Below are 23,923 nucleotides of genomic sequence, written 5' to 3' on the forward strand. Positions count from 1 at the left end.
CACACTCTGGGGGTTTCCATGGCACTCCTGTTTGTGTTCCGAAGACCCAGGGGAGCAAGCTGCCTGTCTGCCTGGCTTCTCTGAGCAGGGAATGGCAAGTGCTGCTTAGATGCGGGAGGAGAAGAACTTGAGAGGATCTTTCCCGGCTCCCACCCTGACTGGGGTACAAGAGCACATTGTTGGTTGTTCTGAAGCCTGAGGAGGCTCGCCTGCCATAGCCTACTCTGGCTCAGCCTAACATTGTTCAGCTGAAACAGTCTTTGCCAAAAGTGTTGGCCCTGATCCGTTGCTCCTCACAGAAGGGACAGAATCTGGGCTGGCTGCAGTGTTTGCACAGAAACCCAGGGTTGTCTTGAGGCAGGGAGCATCTCCTAGGTTTTCCCGAAATCCCTGAGTCATCACAAAAGACAACACGCGTTCCCCTCAGCCATGGCCTAAATATCGAGGCTCCCACAGTGCCCCGGAGGCTGCCTGCTTAGCTCTTGGTGGCCAGGGCTGAAGAAGCGTGATGCTGCCTCTGAGAGCTACCCAGCCTCTGTCTTTCCAGATCTCAGGGCTCAATGTGAGCGCTTATGTGGAGGAGCTGAGGTCAAGCTCCAGCCCACTGAGAGGGGAGCAGCCTGAGGTAACAAGAACTCCAGCCATGCAGCGCTTTGTAGATCAAAATCAGAACTTGGATTACACCCGGAGCTGATTGGCGTAGCCAGTGTTCTGCTTCGCCTAGTGCAGCTGTGTTCCGCACCACCAGCGTCCCTTAGCCTGGGAGTCTTGTTGGCCTTAGAGCTGCTGGTGTTCCTGGGGTCCTCTGAGGTTAGACTTTCACCTGAAAAATACAGTGAGGACCAATGCGTTGCTATGGATATAAGAAGGCGACAAAGAGAAACACCTAAAACAACAGTCACAAAATGAGGCATGATCAGTTGCAAAATTTGGTTAGTTCAGTGATATAAGAGGATTTTTAGCCGGGAATGGTGGCACACGCTTTTAATCCGAGCATTCAGGAGGCAGAGGCAGGTGGATCACTGTGAGTTCAAGGCCAGCCTGGTCTACAAAGCGAGTCCAGAACAGCCAAGGCTACACAGAGAAACCCTGTCTCGAAAAACAAACAAACAAAAAACAACAAGAACAAAGTATTTTTATTATTTGCTAATATTTAAAAGCGAGATTTCACATTTTGGAAAGAAAATTCTATTTCTTTGCATTTTGAACCCAAAGGCCTGACTCTAAATTTACCTATTGTCCACCATTGGGAGAAGTAGCACACACCTTTAATCCCAGTACTTAGGAAGCAGAGGCAAGCAGATCTCCATGAATTCGAGGCCAGGGTTGCATATATCTATTGCTCTTTAAAAAAAAAAATTGTAGTGCATTCCAGGCCTGCAGCTATATAATAAGACCTGGCTCAAAACAAAATGAAACAAAAAGCAAATAGAGCTACCTACTAGCTTAGGCAATAACTTCCCTTTGTGTTTCCTGTGGTCGGCTCAGATAGAAACGACCAGTGGGGTGGAGGAGAACAGGGAGGCGGGAGTCACTGAGAGGAGGCTGGCCTGCCTCTGTTTCTTCTGTGACCATGAGAAATCAACCAGAAGGGAAGAAGCAGGGTCCTGGACTAAAAATAATTTAGCCTTCCTCTTATTATCCATAGAAATAAGTATACCTAGTCTGTGACCTCTCGCTTTATGTGGTTTGGGTATCCTTTCCCCTCTGCCCTTAGCTCAGAGTAAAGGCCGAGGGAGGAGCCATACTTTTCATGTGTCTACACTATGGGCAAGCTGTAAAACCCAGGGAAAGCAAGCATGGTACAGTCACTTGGGTATCAGACTGCCAAAACCTGTGCCTCCGTTTTATGACTGCTCATGTGTCCTGAGGTATGTGTTGGTCTGAGGACCAGTTCCAGGGTTAAGAGTAGGCAGAGAGAAGGGCAAGCCAGGACTGTGTTCTGAGAGCATGTCTGCCCGGACTCCTCTGGCTTCTGGTGGGAACCAGGAATCCTGGAGCTCTGTCCAGAATGCAGGTGTTGCCATGGATCCCAACCTGGCTTGTGGCTAGGAGACCGAGTGTGCCCCTAACTCACTGTTCCTCACGCCTCTGATGTGTACTTTTAAGCTATGGCCTTTTTGGTTCTGGCCTTTTAAACTTCATGCCAAAGGGAGACAAGCAGACTGCGCCTTGCACAATTGAAAAGGCTGAGAGCAGAGATCAGATCTTCAGCCTCTGGCTGCTGTCAGACTTGGTAGGGCTGAGATGCATGAGTCCATGGTACGAGGAGCCAGGCAGTCTCAGTTTTTCCCCCAGTTCGTGTTCTGTGCTGAGTTAAGAGCCCTAACGTAAATCGTGGGCTTCGGGTATGATGTGTCACTGTAGGTCTGTCGCCTATAGCCAACCCTGGTGTGGGGGGTGTTCATAGTGAAGAATCTGTGGGGGGGTCAGGGCCATACGGACCTTCTGTTCAGTGTTGCTGTGAACCCAGTACTGTTATCAAAAAACAAAACAAAAAACCAGTTAATTAAAACCAAGCAAGTATAATGGCTGTTGGAGGTAAGTAAGGTGCACTGCTGAACTCGGAGCACCGGGAGAGTGGCTGGCTGTGGGGAGTGGAGCAGAGAGAGGAGCTGGCGAGCGCCGAGTCTGAAGAGTGGAGTGCGGGCTACCTGTGATCTGCTCGCTCTCTGCTCTGAATTCCTCTAATGAATAGACTCTGTCTTCTTTCGTGCTGAGTTTCCATCACAGCCTAGCGCTTGTGGTTTAAAGCAGCGCTACTCAAACTTTTATGTGCTTATGAATCAGCCAGGGATCCTGTCAAAATTCAGATCCTGATTCAGTAGGTCTGGGGGGAGGAGCTGAGATTTGCCCTCAGCTTCAAGGTCTCCAGGTGGTGTTAATGCTGCTTCCCTCTGTGGTCCATAGGTGTGTGACCTTGCAGTCAGGTTCACTGGGTTTTGGGTTTCTGAGTTCCCGTTTAGAAGCTGTGACCCCAGCAAGTTGTTTAACCTGTGTATGCCTTCGTACTTTCTCCTATGTGTCCCTTCATGGAGTTGGCCGAGGGTTCCGTAAGTGAGACACTGGGAAATATCATAAACATGAAAGCAGAGATTCTGAATCCAGCTCCCCCACGCCCTGCCCCAGCTCAGCTGATAAATTATTCAAGCCTGACTGCAGGACCCATTCAGCTGATAGTAAATGTAGCAAAAGCAGAAGAAGAAGCATTGAGTTGTAACTGAGCTTGTCCTAAATCCTTCCCCTATGTTGGGAGGGCTGGCCTTTGGGGGACAGACTTAGTTCTGTCTGAGATCCCTGTTGTAACAGCTCCATTCTCACTGTATTATTATTATTTTTTTTTTTCAAGACAGGGTTTCTCTGTGTAGCCTTGGCTGTCCTGGACTCACTTTGTAGACCAGGCTGGCCTCGAACTCACAGCAATCCGCCCGCCTCTTGCCTCCCTAGTGCTGGGATTAAAGGCTTGCGCCACCACGCCCGGCCCGTTGTTTTATTATTAAGGGCATCTTAAAAGCAGACCTTATTTTACTTTTAAGTGTGTGTGTGTGTGTGTGTGTGTGTGTGTGTGTGTGTGTGTGTGTGTGTGTGAGAGAGAGAGAGAGAGAGAGAGAGAGAGAGAGAGAGAGAGAGAGAGAGAGAGAGAGATGTGAATGCAGGTGTCCTCAGAGGCTTGAGGCATTGGATGCCCTGGAGATGGAGTTACAGGCAGTTGTGAGCCGCCCGGTGTGGGTGTGAGGACCAAACCTGGATCCCCTGTAGTGCGGTAGGCACTCTTGACTGCTGAGCCATCTCTCTAGCCCCGGTTACAAACATCTTGATCAGGGATACTTTTTCAGTGTTGCTGTTTTGAAAAAGACTTCTAAAAGCATCAGGTTGCTGGTGGGTTTTGAAGAAGTAGAAAATAGCCACTCACAGAAATTAGGTTGTAGATTCTTTGGCCCATGAGAGTATAAAATGTTGAGTATAGCTTATTTAGGTTCCCCCCCCCCCCACACTGATTTTAGAGGCTTGTTTATTTAGGTTGATTGCTGAAGTGCAGTCATGATTTAGGCTGCTTCTACCAGATCTTCCAGTCTGTAGGCTTGGTTTGGTCCTCTTGGCCTTCGTGGCTTGTAATTATTGTGAAGTGGGCTGGGTGTCAGGTGACATTATTTAGTGTGTCCGTAGTTACACATTTGTATAATTGCTAGTTAAAGCCTGCCTTCTTTACAGGGTAAGCTCTGTAGTGGCAGGGCCGGCTTCTCTTCTTCACAGCCTTGTATATACAACAGTGCCTGCTTCAGGGTAGCCACCTAATGAATATGTTGAACCAATTAGTGTGCCCAGAGCTGGCGAGGAAGGAGTGGAACATCTTTACCTAAGAGGATGGACAAAATGATTCTTTGTCATTCGGTGATAAGGACCTTGATGTTAATTTGCCGGGTTAGTTGCTTCAAGTTGTGCTACGTAGTGTGACTTTGAACTGTTTTCTTTTGGCACCTGTTTCCTCCCCCTTCAGGCAGGGTAGTTGTCTGATGGAGTTAAAGTGAATATTCAGTAAAGTATTCATATAAAACGCTTCACATGGGCTGGGAATATAGCTCAGTTGGTACCGTGCTTGCCAGTCATGTACAGGACTCTGGGTTCAATTCCCAACACTGCATCAACCAGGTGTGGTGGTGCATGCCTATAATCCCAGCACTCAGCAGGTGGAGGAGGCAGGAGGATCAGAAATTCAAGGTTATCCTCAGCCACATAGTGAGTTCAAGGCCTGCTTTGGTTACATGAGACACTGTCTCAAAAAAGTAACACAAAAGTAACACAGTGGTTGGCACATAGGAACAGCTTAATTAAATTTTAATCATTTTGATTTTAATCATCAAGAATCAGCTGTGTTTGACATGGCACGGTTAATTTTCCCTTCCTTGTCCTTAGTTTCCTGTTAATTTTCTTTATACATTAAAAAGGAAAAGGAAAAAGACTGCAGCCTCCTTTGGAGCCCTTGTCTTGGCATGCCCGTGTCTTGCTTCGGGCTTACATCAGAGCCTTTGGGGCTGGGTGGCCTGGAAGGATTAGTTTGCTGCTCCTCTGCTAATCCCCGCCCACCTGCACCCCGTGTGTGTGGCCTTCCTTCACAAGGGCAGAGGCCCGGGTGTCTGTGTCTCTGGCCCAGTTCTTAGGCCTGCAGTGTTAGGGGCTTGAGGAGCGGAGTATTGGGAGGAGGTTGTCCAGGTGAGGCCCGCCCCAAGGCTCAAGGCCAAGCCCAGCGGGGCAGGGCACTTGGGTTCCCCTTGGGAGTGGTTGTTAGCCTCCTACCTGCTGTCCTGTCAGCTCAGCATCTTGATGCTGTTAGTCAGCTCCCTAATGAAGCTGGTCTTCGGCTTCTGGGACAGCTGATTTCCAGGGGATTATTTGTATTACACACTTTAATGCTTTTTAATAGCAAAATTTTAATTAAATGGAAAGTCCTTTTGGAAGCAAGGGAGCAGCCGCAGCAGGACTCAGGATGAGGCACTGACTGAAAGCAGAGAAGTGAAATGAGCGGGGTAAGGGAGGGCTTTGGGGAGCCTGACCTGAGCCTGAGTTAGGTGGGTCGGAGGGCATCAGGAATCTGACTGTGGAGCCTTCCTTCCATCCTAAAAGCTGTCCCCTGTGATCGCAGGCTAGAGAAGTGAGGTTGCAGGACCACAGATGGGCCGTGCAGTTGTTAGCCCCGGATCTGCCCTCATTCCTGAAGTGAGGAGAGGAGAAGCTGTGGTGATGCCCAGTGCCTTGTGGCAGCTTCCTGGCTTCCTCGGCTGTAGGGGACACAGAAGTGCATTACCCTTTAGAGATGCCTTGGCACTGGAAAGGGCAGCGGTGTGGGCCTGCCAAGGAAGTGGCACCATGATTTTTTTCTGCCCAAGTACCTCACCAGTTGCATTGGTGTCAGGCCATCACTGAGGTGCTCTGTGACTGCTGAAGATGGAGCAGATCTCAGAGACAGGAAGGTAGTCTGAAACCAAAGGTCTCCTGTAGGAGGAGGTCGGATGAGGGGAGGGACAAGGACAGCCACACTGGCAGCCAGAGCACGTCCTGAGAGTGGTGCTCAGGGCTGGCGTTTAACCCCGGGGTGGCTTTCTAGTTGGAGCTGGAGAGGAGACCTCAGAAGACACCGGGTTGGTCTTCTGCCCGAGAGCTTTTGAGGCATGCGTTGAGGAGGCACTGCGCTTGCCAGCCTTCACCTGCAGCCTGTCCTCTTGTACACATCTGCGGTACTGTTGTGAGTACATTTGTGAGCACCCTCTCTTTGGCTCTGTTGCTTGCTAGCCTAGTATGTGGGCTGCCCCACATTTCTTACAGGCTGTAGTTGAGTGGACCAGCTTTTGGTGTTTGAGACCCACTGGTCAGTAACTACTTAACCTTTACCAAGGGGCTGAAGCCTGAGCCTCTGTGTTTCTTTTTTGTAGAACGGAAGTAGCGGTCATCCCAGGGCGGCGTAATAAACTCCTTGAACACCCTGTCCCTCCTAAACGCTGTCACCTAGCCAAGGACCTGGTACACCATATTGCTCAAGATAATGCATGCAGAATCAGTAGTGTACACGTCTACCCCAGGTTGGCACACAGAGTATACATTGAATAAACAGTTACTGTGACAGGGAGTGTTGGTACATGCCTGTAGTCCTAGTATTCCAGACAGTAAGGTGGGGAATTGCCACAAGCTCCGGGCCAAGCGGGCTCCATAGCAATACTCTATCTGGAAAATGAGTAAGGTCTAAGCATAGTGGTATACCGCCCTTTTAATCCCAAAACTGAGAAGGCAGAGGCAGGCAGATCTCAGTTTGAGGCCAGTGTAATCTACGTCCCGAGCTCTAGGCCACCCAGGCCTACAGAGTGGGACACTGTCTCTGAAATAAGCGGTGCAGGTATGTGGATGAACAGAAAATGTGGCTCAGTAGATAGAACGTTTGCCTACATGCATGAAGGCCCGGACCGCCTGGCGTTACACTCACTAGACGTGGTGGCGTGTATCTGTAACTCTAGCATTGCGAGGGAAAGGCCGCAAGATCAGGAGTTAGAGGTCGTTCTCAGCTGCATATTAAGTCTGAGGTTATAGATATAGACCCTGGTTTAAAGCAGTTACCATGTTGGTTGCCTGAGCATGTGTGTGCCCTGTGTGCCCTGCTCCACATGTCTCTCTGGTGGGCTCTACCTTTCCCTAAGGCCTTCATCCTCCTGCTCCCATTAGCTCCTCTGACAGAGCTCCTGGGCTTCCCCATCTTGTCAGTGTGTGTCCCTGTGCCCTGCCTCATGTCTTAGGTGCACCTTCTGTGGGACTGGCCCCTCTAGGGAGCTCTGGCTTTTCTCCATCTGACTGATTTCTATCTCTTGCCTCAGTCTGCAGTGGAAACCAAGCGCTAGTCTCTTGCTGTGGCTGTGTACCTACGGCCTGACGGGTACTAGGCACGTTGCCACTTTTCCCTGCAGCATCTTCAGAAGCCAGCCCTATGAGGCTGACAGGATGGGGCTGGGTGGGGTTGCCACAGAGAATAGGATTTCTGAGTTCCTTTCTGCTAATCTCTGTTCCCATCTCCTTTCTTACAGTGCGCCTCCATGACAGTATTTCTGAAGAAGGGTTTCACTACCTCGTGTTTGACCTGTAAGTGCCACTTTCTGAGGGTATGGGGACCTTCCTCTCCAGCTGGCTGAAGATGAAAGCTTGGGAAAGGCTAAAATGGGCCTTCAGCCTCTGTTGGGGGTCCTTCCCCATTGCTTGAGGAAAAGGACGCATGGAGTTTCTAGGGGGATGAGTGTGCCGGCCCGAAGCCACTCCCTAAGCCTCAGCGCTCTGATGTTCACTGTCTCCTAGAGCCAGGGCCCATGGGTGGCCTTGCTCCCTCCCTTCTGTTCTGTGCCTACCTTGGGCAGATGTTTGTTTGTTTCTTGGTGTTTTCCTTACTAGTAGGAGAAATCAAATAGTGACTCTCTGCATGTCCGTAAAAATTCTGGGAAGTTGGAGGTAGATTTTATGAGACATGACCTGCGTTCCAGTGGCTTCTCTCCTACTTTAGTTGTTCTTGAGTGTCTTAAGAGTGGCTCTTTACCTCCTGGGAAGCCCTGTCTGGTACTGTGGTGGTTGAATGTCTGTTGTCTGTGGTCTCCGTATTCTTCAGCTTAAGCAGTAGGGTCTGCCCTTGCACTGCCGCTGGTTTCAGTAAAGCTGTGACTTGGGGTATTGTTGTTAGGTCTCTGTATGCTCATCACCATCTGGGTGTTAGCGATTCTCCTAGGTCATGGGACCAGAACCATCCGGAAGGAGGGGAGAGCCCATTAGCCCATGGAGAAGCTCTGTGCCTTGGAAGGACTGAACATGCTCTGGGCTCCCAAAGTGTGCTGGGAGTTGGAGTGGCTCTAAAAGCTGTTTTGCTGTGTGATTCTGTTACCTGCTGGAAGCTGGCGTCGGCCTGTGGAGCCCAGCCCTGGTGACCATGTCTTCTGTTGGTTACAGAGTTACTGGAGGGGAGTTGTTTGAAGACATTGTGGCCAGAGAGTACTACAGTGAAGCTGACGCCAGGTGAGAGAACCCTTGGTTGTCTGGAGTGAAGCCCTTTGAAATAATGTCCTGTCTAATTTGGTAAAGGGGGAGGGGCGGTGGTTTACTTGGATAGTCTTTGGCCTCTGGTCTGGATAAGGGTCTGTAAAGTTGTGGTAGGTCTGCATTCTGTGCATAGTATAAGAAGTTAAAAATTGAAACCCCCCCAGATTAATCAAACCTCTTCAAGGTCTCCTTTTTTTCTATTACCTTAAAAATACTTTTTTAAAATTTGCATTATTATGTACTCACAAGCATGCCCAATGGCTCCTCTCTGTACCTCTTCCTTCTTTTGACAAATTCTAGAGTATACAAGGTCCTGACACAGGGGACTGGGTGATCAGAGACGGAGAAAGCATCTTTTCTTTTTCTTTTTCTTTTTTTCTTTTTTTCTTTTTGTCCTGAAACTGGAGAGCTTCCTCGGAAGCTTTCAGCTTTTGTCACCTTGTCACTTTACCACCATTACCAGTTCAGCTTGGGGAAGTGCTTTCTAGGTCCCATGGCTTAGCCCCGACACAGCACAGTCCACCTGCCTCACAGGGCTCAGGTGCTGGTGTGGCCTGCCTTGCCTACCTTAGCTCTTCCCCTGCCTACAGCTTATCTGGCTCATGCGGTGGCTCAGGCTGCCTGTGGAGAGTGGGGGAGTGCAGCTTCCTCACGAATTTCTCAACCTTGAACAGCCGATGTTTGCTGATCAACTTCAGATGCCTCAGCCTGAGGAAGAATTCTCAAGTGGAGAGATGAATTCCAGTGCCAGCGGGAGGACCAGGCTGTGTGGGAGGAGGCGGGGATAGCTCGGGAAGCTTGGGGGGGCAGGGGGGGGCGGCTGTACCAGTGGGTTTGGCCTGGCTCTGCTGGGACACTTCGCACTTTTGCCATTTTTGGCCAGAAGGCTCTCCCTGCTAGCCGGGCTCTGTTCTAATTATACATTTCTGTGGAGACTCGCCTCTGCAGCTCAGTCTTAAAGTTCCTTTGGCAAACTCTTGGGCTCTATGCTGTGGGAGGCCTTGAGCCCGTCTCTAGGTCTCGTAACATTCACTACCCCTTTGGTTGTCATAGGAGCCTTAGTACCAGATTTCAGAGAAACAAAGTGCAGGCCACTCAGGCCAGCACACCTGCCCTGCGCACCTGGTGGAGGCTGCAGACAGGGCGTCTTCTCTAGCCTCGTTGGGCCTGAACTTCAGCACAGATAATTTTTGTTATGAAGGTCTCTCCTATGCACACAGAGAACGTGACAGCATCCCCGAGCTTCTCCTTTTTCCAAGTTGTGCCAAACAGAATTATTTCCAGACATTGCCAGATGTCTCTTGGAGGGCACACTCACCCATACTTGGAAACTATTGCTCTGGGCCGCTCACACCTGTTACCAGGCTTTGACTACAGGACTGGCAGGATTGTGTGCAAAGTGGACAGTCTGCTCTAAGAAGCAGCACCGGAATGTGATTCTGATCTAGGCTGCCTTTTTCTGTGTAGAAGCATCAGAAATGCTTTGCGGACACCCTGTTAGAGCCTTCTTAGTTGTTATTTCTGGAAAGGATCTGTGTGCTTGTCTTATCTCCTTATGAGATGAGAAATGTTAGAGCAGTTAATGTCTTAGGTAGTACAAGAAAACACCTTAAGAGTTGCTCAGGGAGTGTTTGAACACGTGAAGACGTGTGTCCATCCTCGCTCTCTTCCCAGGTTACGGATAAGCTTCCCCTCTAAGAAGAGGGTTGCTTCTGAGGAGAGAGCGCTTGGGGTTTCTCACCTTACTTAGGGATATTTAGCATCTTTCATCTCTAGAAAACAAATTGGTTGTTTTGGACCTTTGTAGTCAAAATAAGCTGGAGTAGACATCTATTCTAGTCTCTGCCTTAATTAAGGCTTTGTCGGTCTGGGAAACCCACCTGGGCCTCAGTTTCCCTCCCTGTGAAGTAAGTGTTGGTGAGGAGAAAAGAGAGCTCTTAGCTGAGTGGCATAGCACACCCGTAATCCCAGCAGTCTTGAGGCTGAGGTCAAAGAATCATGAGTTCAAGGCCAGCCTGCGTCACGTAGCAGCTTGCAGGCCAGCTCATGCTACGTAGCAGGAAGGCGCTACCTCCAAATAGGAAGAGGAGAGGAAGAAAGAAGGCGAAAGGAACCTTCATACGCTGTTGGTATTGTAAATTAGTATAGCCGTTTTTGGAAAACAGTATGGATGTTTCTCGGAAAAACTAAAAATAGAGCTACCATATGATCCAGCAGCCCCACTACTGGGTAAATACCCAACAGAATTAAAATCAGTATGTTAAAGAAATGTCTGCACACCCACGTTCATTGCAGCATTATTCACAATAACCAAGATATGGAAACAAATGAAGTGTCCATCAGCAGATGAATGGATTAAAAAAAGAATAGTTGTATACTATTGAGCCTTACAGAGGCCAGGAGATTCTGTCGTTTATGACAGGATAGGTGAACCTGGAGGACAGTGTGTTACGTGAAACAAGCCAGGCACAGGAAGACAGATACCACATGATCTCACTTATATGTGGAATCTAAAAAAGATGATGTCATAGAGGGGAAGAGGAGTGTTGGTCAGCAGCGTCCAGCGTGGGGGGGGGGGGGTGGGGAGAGGAGAGCGGGTGGTCAGATGGGAGGAGTGGATCCCCGCATCTCGTTGCACGGCAGGTGGCTATAGTTAGTCATGTTTTGTTTGTTTTGGTGTAGCCCGGGCTGTCCTGGAACTCAGTCTGTAGATCAGGCTGGCCTCAACCTCAGCAATCTGCCTGCTTCTTCCTACCAGCTGCTGGTATTAAAGGCATGTGCCACCTACACCCAGCTCCTGGCAATGTTTTAAAACGTATAAAAAATATTTTAAATGTCCTCACTTTCTAGAAAGAATGAATACTTGAGGTGGTGTACATGTATCCGAATATCACATGGTAATTCAAAAGTTATTTTTTCAATTAAAAATAAAATATGTGGAGCTAGATAATGTTAAAGGCCCAGGGTTCTAGCTTCTTGTTTGGTGAGTGTGGTCCACACAGGTGGTCTTCGCTGAGGCGAGTTAGCCATGCACTGACAGTTCTTGTATTGCTCCTTCAGCCACTGTATACATCAGATCCTGGAGAGTGTTAACCACATCCACCAGCATGACATTGTCCACCGCGACCTGAAGGTACTGACTGCCTTTGCCTCCTGCTTGTGGCTCGTTGGCGCCACCTGGCGCTAGGTAGTGGTGCTGCGTGAGGCCAGGGTAGGCGCCCCCTGGGCTCCAGGGTGAGGCCTCCTAAGGTTCTCCTTGTCCCTCCGCAGCCTGAGAACTTGCTGCTGGCGAGCAAGTGCAAGGGTGCTGCGGTCAAGCTGGCTGACTTTGGCCTCGCCATCGAAGTGCAGGGAGAGCAGCAGGCTTGGTTTGGTAAGGGTGACCCTGTCTTCCCGGAATGCGGCCTCCGCCCTTCCTCCTTTTCCCGGTCTGCTTTCCTCCTTCCAGAAGGAGAAGTCAGGCCTTTAATGGTCCTGGCTTTTTTAGAAAGTGGAGGAGGGTGGCAGGAGTGGGGGGGTGGGTGGGAGGGGTTGGGGGGGCCCCCGACACCGAGGTCCCTCCTGGCCCTATGACTCAGTCCAGCGACTCCGGCTGCTGTCAGCGCTGCATTCTTGTTACCTCTAGGGAGGTGTTTGAGTTCCTGGTAGGCACAAGTACTTGCCCTCTGATTTAGATTCCAGACAGCGCACCAAGCCCAGCCTGTCATCTTTTGCAGCCTGGGTGCTGAGAGCGTATATAGTAAAAGCAACAGGCCTTAGAAGGGCTTCGGGGAGAAATTGGAGATGTGGACTTACTGAGAGAGAAAGTGGGTTCAGTATGGCTCTCTCTTCCACAGGTTTTGCTGGTACCCCAGGTTACTTGTCCCCTGAGGTCTTGAGGAAAGATCCCTATGGAAAACCTGTGGATATCTGGGCCTGCGGTAAGCCCATTCCATACCCTGAGCTTTTTGGTGTGAAGGGCCCTCGGCTTCCTGTGATGGCAAAACAAAGAGGCATTTTCATTCCTTCTGGGCTCTACAAGTGCCTGCTGTCTGTGAAATCATGGCATTGGCTCTCGTTCCCTTGGGAGCACTGTTCCCATCATGCCCTCCTCCAAGTAACTTCCTGGATTATGTTGCATCCTTCTTGGAGAAGGATTTGCCCACGCCTTAGAGGATAGCTTGTACCTAAAGAATTCTGTGACGTGGCTGGTGACATAAGGAGTGAGGCACAGCAGGAAGAACCAGCGGCACGGCATTACCAGCTGGCATCCACCTCTAACTCTGGCCTGCTCTTGCCTTTCTGGGTGGTTCTGAGCCCTGCATGGCCTTTCTTGGTTCCTCAGGGGTAGGTGACTGACCCCAGTGACCTGTGTGTTCTGTCTCGCAGGGGTCATCCTGTACATCCTCCTGGTGGGCTACCCTCCCTTCTGGGATGAGGATCAGCACAAGCTGTATCAGCAGATCAAAGCTGGAGCCTACGATGTAAGGACGGGTTTTCTAAGAGCTGAGCAGGCATTCCCCGGAAGACAGATTTTCTGCCCCTAAGGGTCTGTCCAAGGGAGTGTGGTGTTATTGTCACTTGATAACAGGGTGTCAAGGGACTTTGAGGACCCAAGGATGGGCATACAGGACTCAATTCTTGCCACCTGATTTATAGGGAACAGATTTAAAAAAATCCTCCTTGCTAGCTGTAAAAATAAGGAGCTTACTGAAGCCCCTTGGTCTATTTCTGCAAAGAGCAGAGGAACTACATGGAATGTTCCGTCACACAGGGAGAGCTCTGGAGGCTCCCTCCACTGCTTTGGTATCTTAGGCACATTGCAAAGCCTGTTTTCTCCTTGGTAGAAAGATACACTTGAAGCAGAAAATGTCGGAGACCCTTTCCTTCACTGATCTGCTGCGTTGACATTCTAACCGTTATTGCTCTTCCTTCCAAGTCCTTAAGTTGATACAGATCCTGGGGTATTCCCAGGACTTCTCCAACTCCTGGGCACCGCAGAGCACCCAGTTACAGGAGTTAGAGTGAAGAGAGTCCACCCTTCAGGGCACAAGGCTCACAAGTGTCTCCCTTTCCCTTGCCCCTGCTCCTCAGTTCCCATCACCAGAGTGGGACACGGTCACTCCTGAAGCTAAGAACTTGATCAACCAGATGCTGACCATTAACCCGGCAAAGCGCATCACAGCTGACCAGGCTCTGAAGCACCCATGGGTCTGTGTAAGTGTCTTTACCCCCGCCCTGGTCTTGGAGATTGGGGCGGCAGCCCTCGTGTACTGCCTTATAGTCCCTGCACAGGATTTGAAGGAGGGCAGCGGGGTGAGTGGAGTCCGAGGCCAAATGTCATCAGGGGGACTTGGGAGACAAAAAGGGCTCTTAAGTGTTTACTTGTCTGTCACTTGCTGTGAGGCTGTGATTGGCTCTTCAATTAGGACAGGTGGTGGAAAACAGGTACTTGGACCTCAGCTCTGACCAGGACACAGTGAATAAACAAAAAGGCTTCTGAAGTATTGAAACAGGCCCCCGAGGCTTAGTTGTAACACTCTTGAGCTGAGTTCTTGGGAACCCATAGGCTGTCGGTTTAGGTAGATACCTGTGTTTTTCATACACAGGTCTGTCAAGTTCTAACCGAGGTTGTCAGATGAAGGAAAGGGTCTCGTGGAACATAGCATCTTGAGTGAGGATGCGTTTGTTTGTTTGTCGTTTCCCATGTTTATTGATGGCCTCTCTGTGCTGTGTCACTAGGCAGTTCTTCAAATAAGCAACCATGCCTATAGCCTGACAAACACACAAAAAATGTAACAAGTGCCCCTGGTAGGCATTAGGGTCACAGAAGGTTTTGTGGAGAAGTTGGTCTCTGTCCTGGTTCTTGGCAGGTGACTGAGAGTCCCCTGTATGTTATCTGCAGACTGAGCTTAACATGGCAACAGGGAGAGGCCACAGGAAGTGGGCATCTGTAAGGAATTTTATGTAGTTCGGTTTTCAGTGAGACCGTGGCAGGGACTGCGAAGGAATTAGGCAGAAAAAAAGATTTCATGACGCACCAGCTTCTGCCTAAAGACTTGTGATTTTATTCTAAAGCTTTAAAGAGAGTGTGATATTTGCATGTTGTGTCCCTTTGAAAGCTACGTAGAAAACGGGACTGATGAGGTAGAAGGCTGGAGGCAGAGAGACAGGAAGCTATCACAGGTATCTGGGCAAGGCCAGGTGAGGTCTTAACTGAGGGTGAAGATGGAGGAGGAGTGGGTGTGCCGTCCAGATTCAAGAGGATCTGAGAGGTGTAGTGTCTGGGCTTGAGGAGTGAAGGAGAGGGCAAGTCGATGGGTAGCGCTCGGTTTTACCGGTCAGTGAGCAGATGCTTGTAGGCCCAGAAGAACTAGACTGTGAGAAAAGACAGTGGCTTAGTTTCGTAAACAGTGAGTGTGGTGTTATAGCCAGGTGTGGTGGCGCATACCTTTAATCCCAGCACTTGGGAGGCAGAGGCAGGTGGATCGCTGTGAGTTCAAGGCCAGCCTGGTCTACAAAGCGAGTCCAGGATAGCCAAGGCTACACAGAGAAACCCTGTCTTGAAAAAGAAAAAAAGCCGCCATCTGAGACACCTGGTGGCGAGTAAGAAGCATGGCAGTGTGGTCTCGGCATGTGGGTTGGTGATAGAATGCTTTCTTGGCAGACATGAAACCCCGGGTTCCATGCCAGCACTGAAAAGAGGGCATAGAATGTGGAAGAGAGGGTGCTGTAGAGACAAAAAGCTGGAAATGCAGCCTGTCATCTCTTCATGGGTGACACTGAGGATTTGGAAATATATGAAATTGTTTTTGTACTGAGCAGGTTCTTGTTGTGAGCTTGTGCTGCTTCAGCAAGAGGAGAGGTGGCCTCTATCTCAGCACTGAGGGTCAGGGAGGGTCACCCGAGCCACGCCGAGAAGTTGACATCTCAGCACTGAGGGTCAGGGAGGGTCACCCAAGCCACGGGAGAGGTTGACATCTCAGCACTGAGGGTCAGGGAGGGTCACCCGAGCCACGGGAGAGGTTGACATCTCAGCACTGAGGGTCAGGGAGGGTCACCCGAGCCACGCTAAGAGGTTGACATCTCAGCACTGAAGGTCAGGGAGGGTCACCCGAGCCACGCCGAGAGGTTGACATCTCACACTGAGGGTCAGGGAGGGTCACCCGAGCCACGCTAAGAGGTTGACATCTCACACTGAGGGTCAGGGAGGGTCACCCGAGCCACGCTAAGAGGTTGACATCTCACACTGAGGGTCAGGGAGGGTCACCCGAGCCACGCCGAGAAGTTGACATCTCAGCACTGAAGGTCAGGGAGGGTCACACGAGCCACGCCGAGAGGTTGACATCTCACACTGAGGGTCAGGGAGGGTTGGTTGCACAAGCCATGCCGAGAGGTTGACACAGGAACTAAAAAACATGTGGGCCAGACGCTGAGCAAGTCCTTGACAAGACAGGAAAGAATCACTAGCTCTGACCGACGAGAGGCCATGGCCCCGCAGTTTCATAGAGCCAGTGGACCACGATAGGGAGAAACGTGTTTGTCTCCAGAGAAGTGAGGCTAAGAAGGCTGGGAGGCCGGGCAGAGAGGGGCCGAGCACCTGATATTCCTTAGTGGAAGAACATGGCTCAAGAAGCTTTGTGTTTTCCTTGTCAATATGCACTTGCGCATATAAATAAATATCCACGGGGAACTGTGGTAACTTAGCACATGCCTACCTATGTTCTGCCCCCCCATACCTTAAGTCTACTCCCCTTCTTTCCAGCCTCTAATTCTAGTGGTTTTTTTTAAGGGAAGATTTTGTTTGATGGAAGCTGGAATCTAATAAAGAATCTAATACAGAGGGAGCCTGACTGAAGAGGGATGCGTTTGGCGAGCAAGGCGAGGGAGGGGGTTCTGAGCCTAGGTCAGAGGTCCACCCTGGGTTGCGGGTTGGAAAATTAGTATGAAACGACACACAGAAGCAGGACATGCACGGTGGCCTCATATTTCTCTGGGGAATTTATACCAACAAAAAAGGAGTGGGGAAAGGTAGAGAAGGTGAAGAGAATTCTGTGGGAACCAGGAAGAGGAGGGGCCAGGAGCAAAGGCAAGGGTTATGTACTTGAGGCTATAAGCCCCAGTGTTACTTCCAGCATGGCTGACTGAGATAGCAGCCGGAGGGGGATGGCCAGCTCAATTCAGGCGCTCAAGAACCACACAACTACTGTGTGTTGGAGGCCATTTTCACGGGCCCCACCCCTTACAGTCCTGTAGTTCTCGGTGGCCCTCAGGGACATCACTATATTATAATAGTACTGCACAGTAAATGATGCTTACGTTATGATCCTCAGTCAGCAAGGAAATGCAGACTATAGTGAGAAGACAAAGAAGTTAAAGACAAATACATAGAAAAAAAAATTCTTCCGAAAATGATGAAAAAAAGAACAGGGCCTGGTGGTGCCTGTCTATAAGGCCAGCACTTGAGAAGCCAAAGTCAAAGGCCCATGAGTCCAAGGCCAGCCTGGGGCTACCACAGCAAAACCCTGTCTCAGAAAAAAACAAAGATAATTTCTGCTTCAAGGGAAGTCACTGGACGGGGATCCCCTCACCAGATCCTGTCATCCTCGGCTGCCTTTGGAAAGCTCTGCTGCACCCTTGGGCAGCGTCAGTATCGGCGGTTTTCGTGTGGAGATTGTCCTCACACAACCTTGAGTTGGTCAGCACTGGGGTAGCAGGGTGTGTGACTCCATCCTGGCACAGCAGTCAGGGTCAGGAGGTCAGAGGGCCTGTGGCGGGGAATCTCATGGACCTGTCTGTTCGGCTTCCAGCAACGGTCTACAGTGGCATCCATGATGCATCGCCAGGAGACGGTGGAGTGCCTGCGCAAATTCAACGCCCGGAGAAAACTGAAGGTGAGCCTTACTTCTGCACCACCGGCCTCTCAAAGTCAGGCTTTCTCACAGCGCAGCTCCTGCCTGACCCCACAGTGTATGCAACTGCCTCCTGTTGGAACTGAACCGAGAAGGCTGTTCCTATTGGGGCACCAGAAAACTCAAATCCTTAGGCTGTGGGTGGGAGCTGCTTCTGCCGGAGGCCAGGCTACCCTGGCGTAAAGTCCATTTGAACTCAGGGCATCCTCTTCTTTCCCCAGGGTGCCATCCTCACAACCATGCTTGTCTCCAGGAACTTTTCAGGTATGTGTTCCCAGCTGTGCGCTGTAATTCGGCCGAGGTGAGTGGGACAGGGATGGAGTCTGGCCAGTCCGGGCAGCGTAGGTGTGTCGGGCAGGGTGAACGAGGATCCTGTTTGACGGCAGGTGCCGAAGGTTTCTTTTACCCAGGGAATGGCTTTTCTGAGGCTCCAATTTATGAATTCTGTTTCTTTGGACCCGCCCAAGGGGAGCCTGCCCAGCTTCCCCTTGTGCCCTGTTGCCTCCTGTTTGTAATTCTCCAAGGACTCTTCAGTGCTTTGAGATTTTAGCCAGCCTAGGGTATTGGAGAATGCACTGGAGGAAAAAGAAAGACGAGATACCATGTGCCTTCTCCGTAGCACCCACCGAAGGTCATCCTTACTTCACTGTGTCCAAGAGGAGGTGCCTGATAGGAATTATTCGAGGTGTTTAAACCTTTCTCACCGAGGCTTACAATGCTCTCTGTGAAAGCATTGGTGCTGGATAGGTAAAGGAACTCACTTAATTTGCATGAGGAATTGGCAGAGTTGGGTCAGCAATGTGTAAATCACACCTGGCATTTCTTTTTTAAGATGCAAGACATCCCAGGCCCCTCAGCCCTGTTCTCACCCTCACCTTCATTGTTGGCTCTCAGTTGGGAGCACAGTGGCTTTTCTGTGAGGAAAGATTAGTGTCAAGACTTAACTGAAGACACAGCTTGCTTTTGTCTTCCCTTCCTCTAACCCCCAGCCTCGCTGTTTTGGTTAAAGATCCCCCCTTTCTCATCCTTCTAACAAGACCCCCCCCTTGCTTACTTCCTGCACCGCCATGGAGAGGGGCTTGTGAGGGAGTGCCAGCCACCCACCGGTTACAACGGGCGGCCATTCTGGGCAGGGCTTGCGACTTTGAACTCAGGTCCTGCCGGAACCTGCCTGAGTCTGGAGAGCTAGGGCTGTACAAACTCTTGCCCTTGGACCGCAGGGCTCCAGAATGCCGGGACTGGATAGTGAGCCCAGGATAGCCCTGGTCTGGAGCCTTATTCCTATGTTCAATTCACGCTAGAAGAAGGTCATGGCCCCTCCTCCAGGAGGAGAGCAGGAGCCTGTGGCTTGTTGCTCCCATAGAGATAGGGTGGTACCGGCACCCCCACCCCGCCCCCTAGTGCTCCTTATCCTGTAAGGACTTTCAGCTTTATTTTCCTGATCTCAGAGCCTTCTCAGAGGACACTCAAGGGCATTTCCATGCAGCCTGTAGAGTGATATTCCCTCTCTCCTCTAAGTCAAACCTGAAGACAGGCTGCTGCTTCTTGTGTAGTCTGGCCCGTCAGAAGCAAGTGCCCTGTCCCTTGATCTCGGGCTGCATGTCAGCCTCCCTCTCCATTTCAGGAAGTCAAGTTAGCGTCCTGGATCCTGGCAGTCGGGCCTGTGAGGAAGGAACATCGACTGGTCCTTCAAGAGCCTTCTGGCCTTTGAGCTCACTTTACCCTAGGTCAGAAGGGACAACAGAAACAAAGCAATCCTGCCAGCATTCCATGTTGGCTTCCTCTGCCCTGAATTTGGGGCAGGTGAGGACAAGGCTACAGAAAGAGCCTTACAGGTGTGATGGAGGATAGTCACTTTGTTCTTTAAGCACAAACCAGACTTTCCCAAGTTGATCCATGGGGTACAGTAGTTGGGCAGATGCTGACATGTAACTTAGATGGCCTTTGTTTTGTTTATGGGGCTTCTTTCTTGGGCATCTCCATCCTCAGCGCACAGTGAGACACAGACTGAAAAGAGCTACCTCTCTTTGCTAACTCCTTAGAGGGATACAGTCCAGGGTCTAAGGAAGGCTTAGCCATAAAGGTAGCTTGCCTGAGGACTGTGTAGAGCCTTCCCATGCCCCAGCTCCTCTGTTACTTGGAATGCAGTGTGGGAAGTGTCCTGTGCTCCGGGCACTCTAGAAAGAGGCTCATTTAAACCAGAGCTTGGTTTCCTCAGAAAAGGTACATGCCTCCCACCAGGTCAGGCTTTTACCTGCAGGCTCTTAATTTGAAGTGACCGTGGGACAAGCGATGAAGCCATTGCCATGAAGTAGAGGCATGGTGTTCTCCTCAGCCTGTCCAAGCCTCACAGGCCCCCAGACTGCTGTATAGGGCTGGCTGCTCCTGTCTCCTCAGTCTGCCCCCTGGTGCCTCCTTTACCCCAGCTCAGCTGGCTTGGCCATGCCACCCGGGCCTTGCTGTGCGTGGGCGGCCAGCGGTTCCTACGCCTCATGCTGGGGCATGCTCGCTGCTGACTGGCCCCCGTGGCTTTGCGGCAGCTCTGTGCACTGAGAGACTGTATCCCCTCAGTTGGCAGGCAGAGCTCCGCCCCCGCCTCGCCTGCCGCGAGCGCCGCCGGCCTGGCCGGGCAAGGTACGTGGCATGAGTCCTCCCTGACCGCCTGCCTTGGCTCCCTGCCACCCCAACAGTAGGGCCAGCATGCCAGGCCCACTCACCAGGGAGGCGAGTCCCATGCTTGCGGGCTGAGATGGGCATGCCATACGGACCACCTAACTTGGCATCTGCAAGCACATTGATGTTATGAAGGCCCCTAACCAGCCGTGCATGCTGGGCGCTTGCCAACTCTCAGGAGGCAATAGCCTGGGGACTTGGAATTGGGCAGTACAAGCCTTTCCTCCAGGTGGTCCAAGGGCTTGACCTCAAACAAACCTGGGCATCACCTGAAGCTGTCTGGTGCTAAAACTAAACTTCTGCAGCACCATTTAAGACCCCCTCAGAGAAAGCCTCAAAATTGTGAAGCCTGAAGTTTATAACCTTCCAGGTCTGAAAGGCTGTGCGTGCAGTACAGGATCTGTAGGATCAGCCGTCCCTTGCCTTGAATTCTAGCCCTGTCATACACTGAGCAAATCCTGTCAGCTCTCCCGCCTCTAATTCCCTCATCTCTGTAATTGTCTTAACAAATCACACAGAGATACCTAAGAACATGAATGTTGTAGGTTCTCAGCTCTGCCTATACAGGACCACCAGCCACCTGGGAACTCATAAAACAAAACCCTGATGCCAAGGTCCCACCCCGGACAAAATCTGAATCCTTAGCACATGGGATAAGTATAAGTGTTTTCTAAAGTTTTCCAAGTGATTCTAGTGGGCATCCTGAGTTGAGGACCCGCTGACACATCTAACAGTAGGTGGTTAGGCTTACTGCTATAAGCACATTAAACATTTTCTCGTCCACATACAGCGTGACTGGAGATAAGGATAAAGGCCCTTTTTTTTTCTTTCTTTCTTTTTTTTTTTAATCTGAGAATCAAAATGTCATGATGAAGTTATGGTCTTTCTCTCACTGGAAAAAGATCAAACATGGCTTAGTTAGGAATGGCCCACCTGAAGAATAGAGGGCAGTGGCAGTAGCCACAGCAATGGTACTGATCAATGGCTCTTACGTGCCAAGCACTGTGCTAAGTGCTGTTTAGGCATGGCCCCGTTGGAGCCCCACCACTGTCCTGTGACCTGGGTGCTGTTTCATTTCATCTTAAATAAATAAAGAATCTGAGACTTGAAGTGTTTAAATAACTCACTCATGGTCAGGCACAGAACACAGCTAGCAAGTGGTAGAACCAAGATATGAATCTAGAGTGGCCAGGCGGATCAAAGTTGGGCTGGTCCTATCTCCCCTTGCCCCCCAGAACTCTACCACTCTCTGTCTGCTGCCTTCCTATGAGTTCTGTGGCCTTCTGGTGTCACCCCATGGCTGACTGGAATCTGTTTGGCAGCTCACAACTCTAGGCAATCCTTCCTGCTCGTGAATCCAGAGATGGGGAAGGCGATAGCTAGAGCCCAGTAAACTGGTGAGGTCCTGCCCAGTGAAGGCTGCAGCCCCTTGGCAAAACCCTCCTGTAGGTGGTCCTGGTTTCTGTGTCTGTGACTGTCTGTCCTCACGTCTGGTCTCCTTCGTGAACTGTGATACTATTTTCTTGAGAAAATTCCGGAGATGTCTTGCATCCTTCCATCGAGAGGACTTCTATGGTGTCTAGGGATGGAGCCCTCACCTTTTCACGCTGGCACTCTGTTTCCAGGCCTCGGGAGCAGCTGTTGAGGACAGCCCTCCCGGTGGTGCCCCAGGACGCTCTCGTACCAAGTGTGGTGTCTCTTCCTAAGCACAGGGCGTCTGCTTCTACTGAGCCCTCGTCATGGCCAAGAAGGTCCTAGAGTGCCATGGCTCTGAAACCCTCGAGATGCGCCTCCTGCAGAGGAGCTCCTGTGAAGGCTCTCGGCCCCTCGTTAGCTCAGCAGTTTCTTGCAGACCTGGCTGCCAGATTGAACAGAGGATGTGGTGCAGGAGACATGACTTGCCTCTTTGTTTTCACAGCTGCCAAAAGCCTATTGAACAAGAAGTCAGATGGCGGTGTCAAGGTAGGTGTGTCTCCAGAGACTGGCTTCTCTCCCCACAGCCGCTGAGGGATTCTAGGCACCTTCTCCCCCCGCCTGCCGTGCCCCTTCTTGAGGAGCATTGTCCTTGCTGCTCTGAGAGGGAACAAGGGATGTGTGGCTCCTCAACTTAGCAAGATGGGCATGTGTTGGGGGAATGGTCCTGGTTACAGTTTGTCAGAGCTGAGCCTCACTCCCATACACCAGCCCCATCTCCAGGGCTGCACTCGCTAGGTTTCTGGTTTGTTTGAGCCATTTGGTTAATCTTGACCCTGTCTGCACAACGTCTTTTAATCAGAAGTAAGCCAGTGCGTGCCGTAGTAACTCAGGCAGCGCACCATACTGGGAGGCTGAAGCCTCTGCTGTCTTTTTGGTGTTTTTCTGTAAACCGCTTCCAGGTCCCAAATCAGACACCACTGAGAGACTCACGGCTCTCTAAGCAAAGGGACTTGGTGTGTCACAGCCCATTTCTGTCTGGTAAAGGAGTGTTTCCTGCGCGAGTCAGGAAATAAGAGAGGGCCTGGAGTAGGGACTTGGCTGAGATGAAAGAAGTGGCCGGAGATGCCCACAGGATAAGGGGCACACAGATGCGTCGGAGGCAGAAAGTGTCCAGGGCACGGGCACTGGATAGCGGGGATTCACTCCATCTGCAGACCCACCGACTGACACTTTAGAGAATTTCAGACCAAGAAACTATCTCAACCGTAATCTCTGACAAAAGCATAAAGTGGGCCTTTGCCCAGGAGCTTTTAGCCACAATTGAGTTACATACACGTGTCTCCCTGCTCCTTTCTCGTTCCCTCGTTCTCCGCATGTTTGCTTTTGTGTCTTTCTGCCAGAGGAGAGAAGCTTAGCCTCACTCACACGCTCACATGCTGCCGTGGTGTGGGGTATGCCACTAGGCACGAGCAAGATAAGTAAGCAGACAGGAAAAGGGGGCTCCACAAGGTGGTCCAGGCCAGGGAGCTCTAGGAAGAAGCTGAAGGGGCACAGGAAGATGAGCCCTGTAGTGATCGTCTCTAAGGTATGGAGTTGGTGGTGAGGGGGTGAGGGCAAGACAGGAAAACACCTCCACCCACCCACCTTTACACTTGAATGCATTTTCTTTAAAAATGAGACAGCATTGCCTCTGTAGCCTAAAAACAACAAGTACATGGGTATGTGCTGTCGTGCGTATTGGTGTTCTCTGTCCAACTAGAGTACAAGCTATATATGGTAGAAAGATGCAAGGCAGGCTTGGTTGCACCCGCTTCTCACCCTAGTGCATGGAGCCTGAGGTGGAAGGGTAATGAGAGGGAGCCAGCCCGAGATGACATAGAAAAACCTTATCTCGATTTAAGGGGAAAAACCAAAAAACCCTTTTTTAATAGAGAAGAGAGAAAAACAGTCAAAATTAGGGCTGGCCTGTAGGGGCGGGGCTGCAGAAGGGAGGAGTAGGGCTGTAGGGGCGGGGCTGCAGAAGGGAGGAGTAGGGCTGTAGGGGCGGGGCTGCAGAAGGGAGGAGTAGGGCTGTAGGGGCGGGGCTGCAGAAGGGAGGAGTAGGGCTGTAGGGGCGGGGCTGCAGAAGGGAGGAGTAGGGCTGTAGGGGCGGGGCTGCAGAAGGGAGGAGTAGGGCTGTAGGGGCGGGGCTGCAGAAGGGAGGAGTAGGGCTGTAGGGGCGGGGCTGCAGAAGGGAGGAGTAGGGCTGTAGGGGCGGGGCTGCAGAAGGGAGGAGTAGGGCTGTAGGGGTGGGACTGCAGAAGGGAGGAGTAGGGCTGTAGGGGCGGGGCTGCAGAAGAGAGGAGTAGGGCTGTAGGGGTGGGGCTGCAGAAGAGAGGAGTAGG

The 23,923-nt window shown here is 51.0% G+C and overlaps 1 protein-coding gene across 18 annotated transcripts in view; it reads left to right on the forward strand.

Moving 5' to 3' along the window:
• The window catches only part of CAMK2G (calcium/calmodulin dependent protein kinase II gamma), a 59,579-nt gene that overhangs the window by 15,275 nt on the left and 20,381 nt on the right, over positions 1-23,923 (forward strand). For 9 of the 18 annotated variants that reach the window (XM_084794963.1, XM_084794954.1, XM_084794964.1 and 6 more), the window contains exons 4-14: positions 7,566-7,620; positions 8,470-8,535; positions 11,620-11,692; positions 11,830-11,932; positions 12,396-12,479; positions 12,928-13,022; positions 13,633-13,755; positions 17,349-17,432; positions 17,672-17,714; positions 20,022-20,084; positions 22,042-22,085. In XM_084794963.1, the coding sequence (XP_084651089.1) occupies positions 7,566-7,620; positions 8,470-8,535; positions 11,620-11,692; positions 11,830-11,932; positions 12,396-12,479; positions 12,928-13,022; positions 13,633-13,755; positions 17,349-17,432; positions 17,672-17,714; positions 20,022-20,084; positions 22,042-22,085 (833 nt within the window). Of the gene's footprint in view, positions 1-6,428; positions 6,576-7,565; positions 7,621-8,469; positions 8,536-11,619; positions 11,693-11,829; positions 11,933-12,395; positions 12,480-12,927; positions 13,023-13,632; positions 13,756-17,348; positions 17,433-17,671; positions 17,715-20,021; positions 20,085-22,041; positions 22,086-23,923 lie in introns of those variants that run through there. The other 9 variants (XM_084794965.1, XM_084794970.1, XM_084794967.1 and 6 more) reach the window with 2 other exon arrangements.

The sequence above is a fragment of the Acomys minous genome (assembly GCF_964271855.1).
Source record: "Acomys minous genome assembly, chromosome: 9".
NCBI classification, from domain to species: domain Eukaryota; kingdom Metazoa; phylum Chordata; class Mammalia; order Rodentia; family Muridae; genus Acomys; species Acomys minous.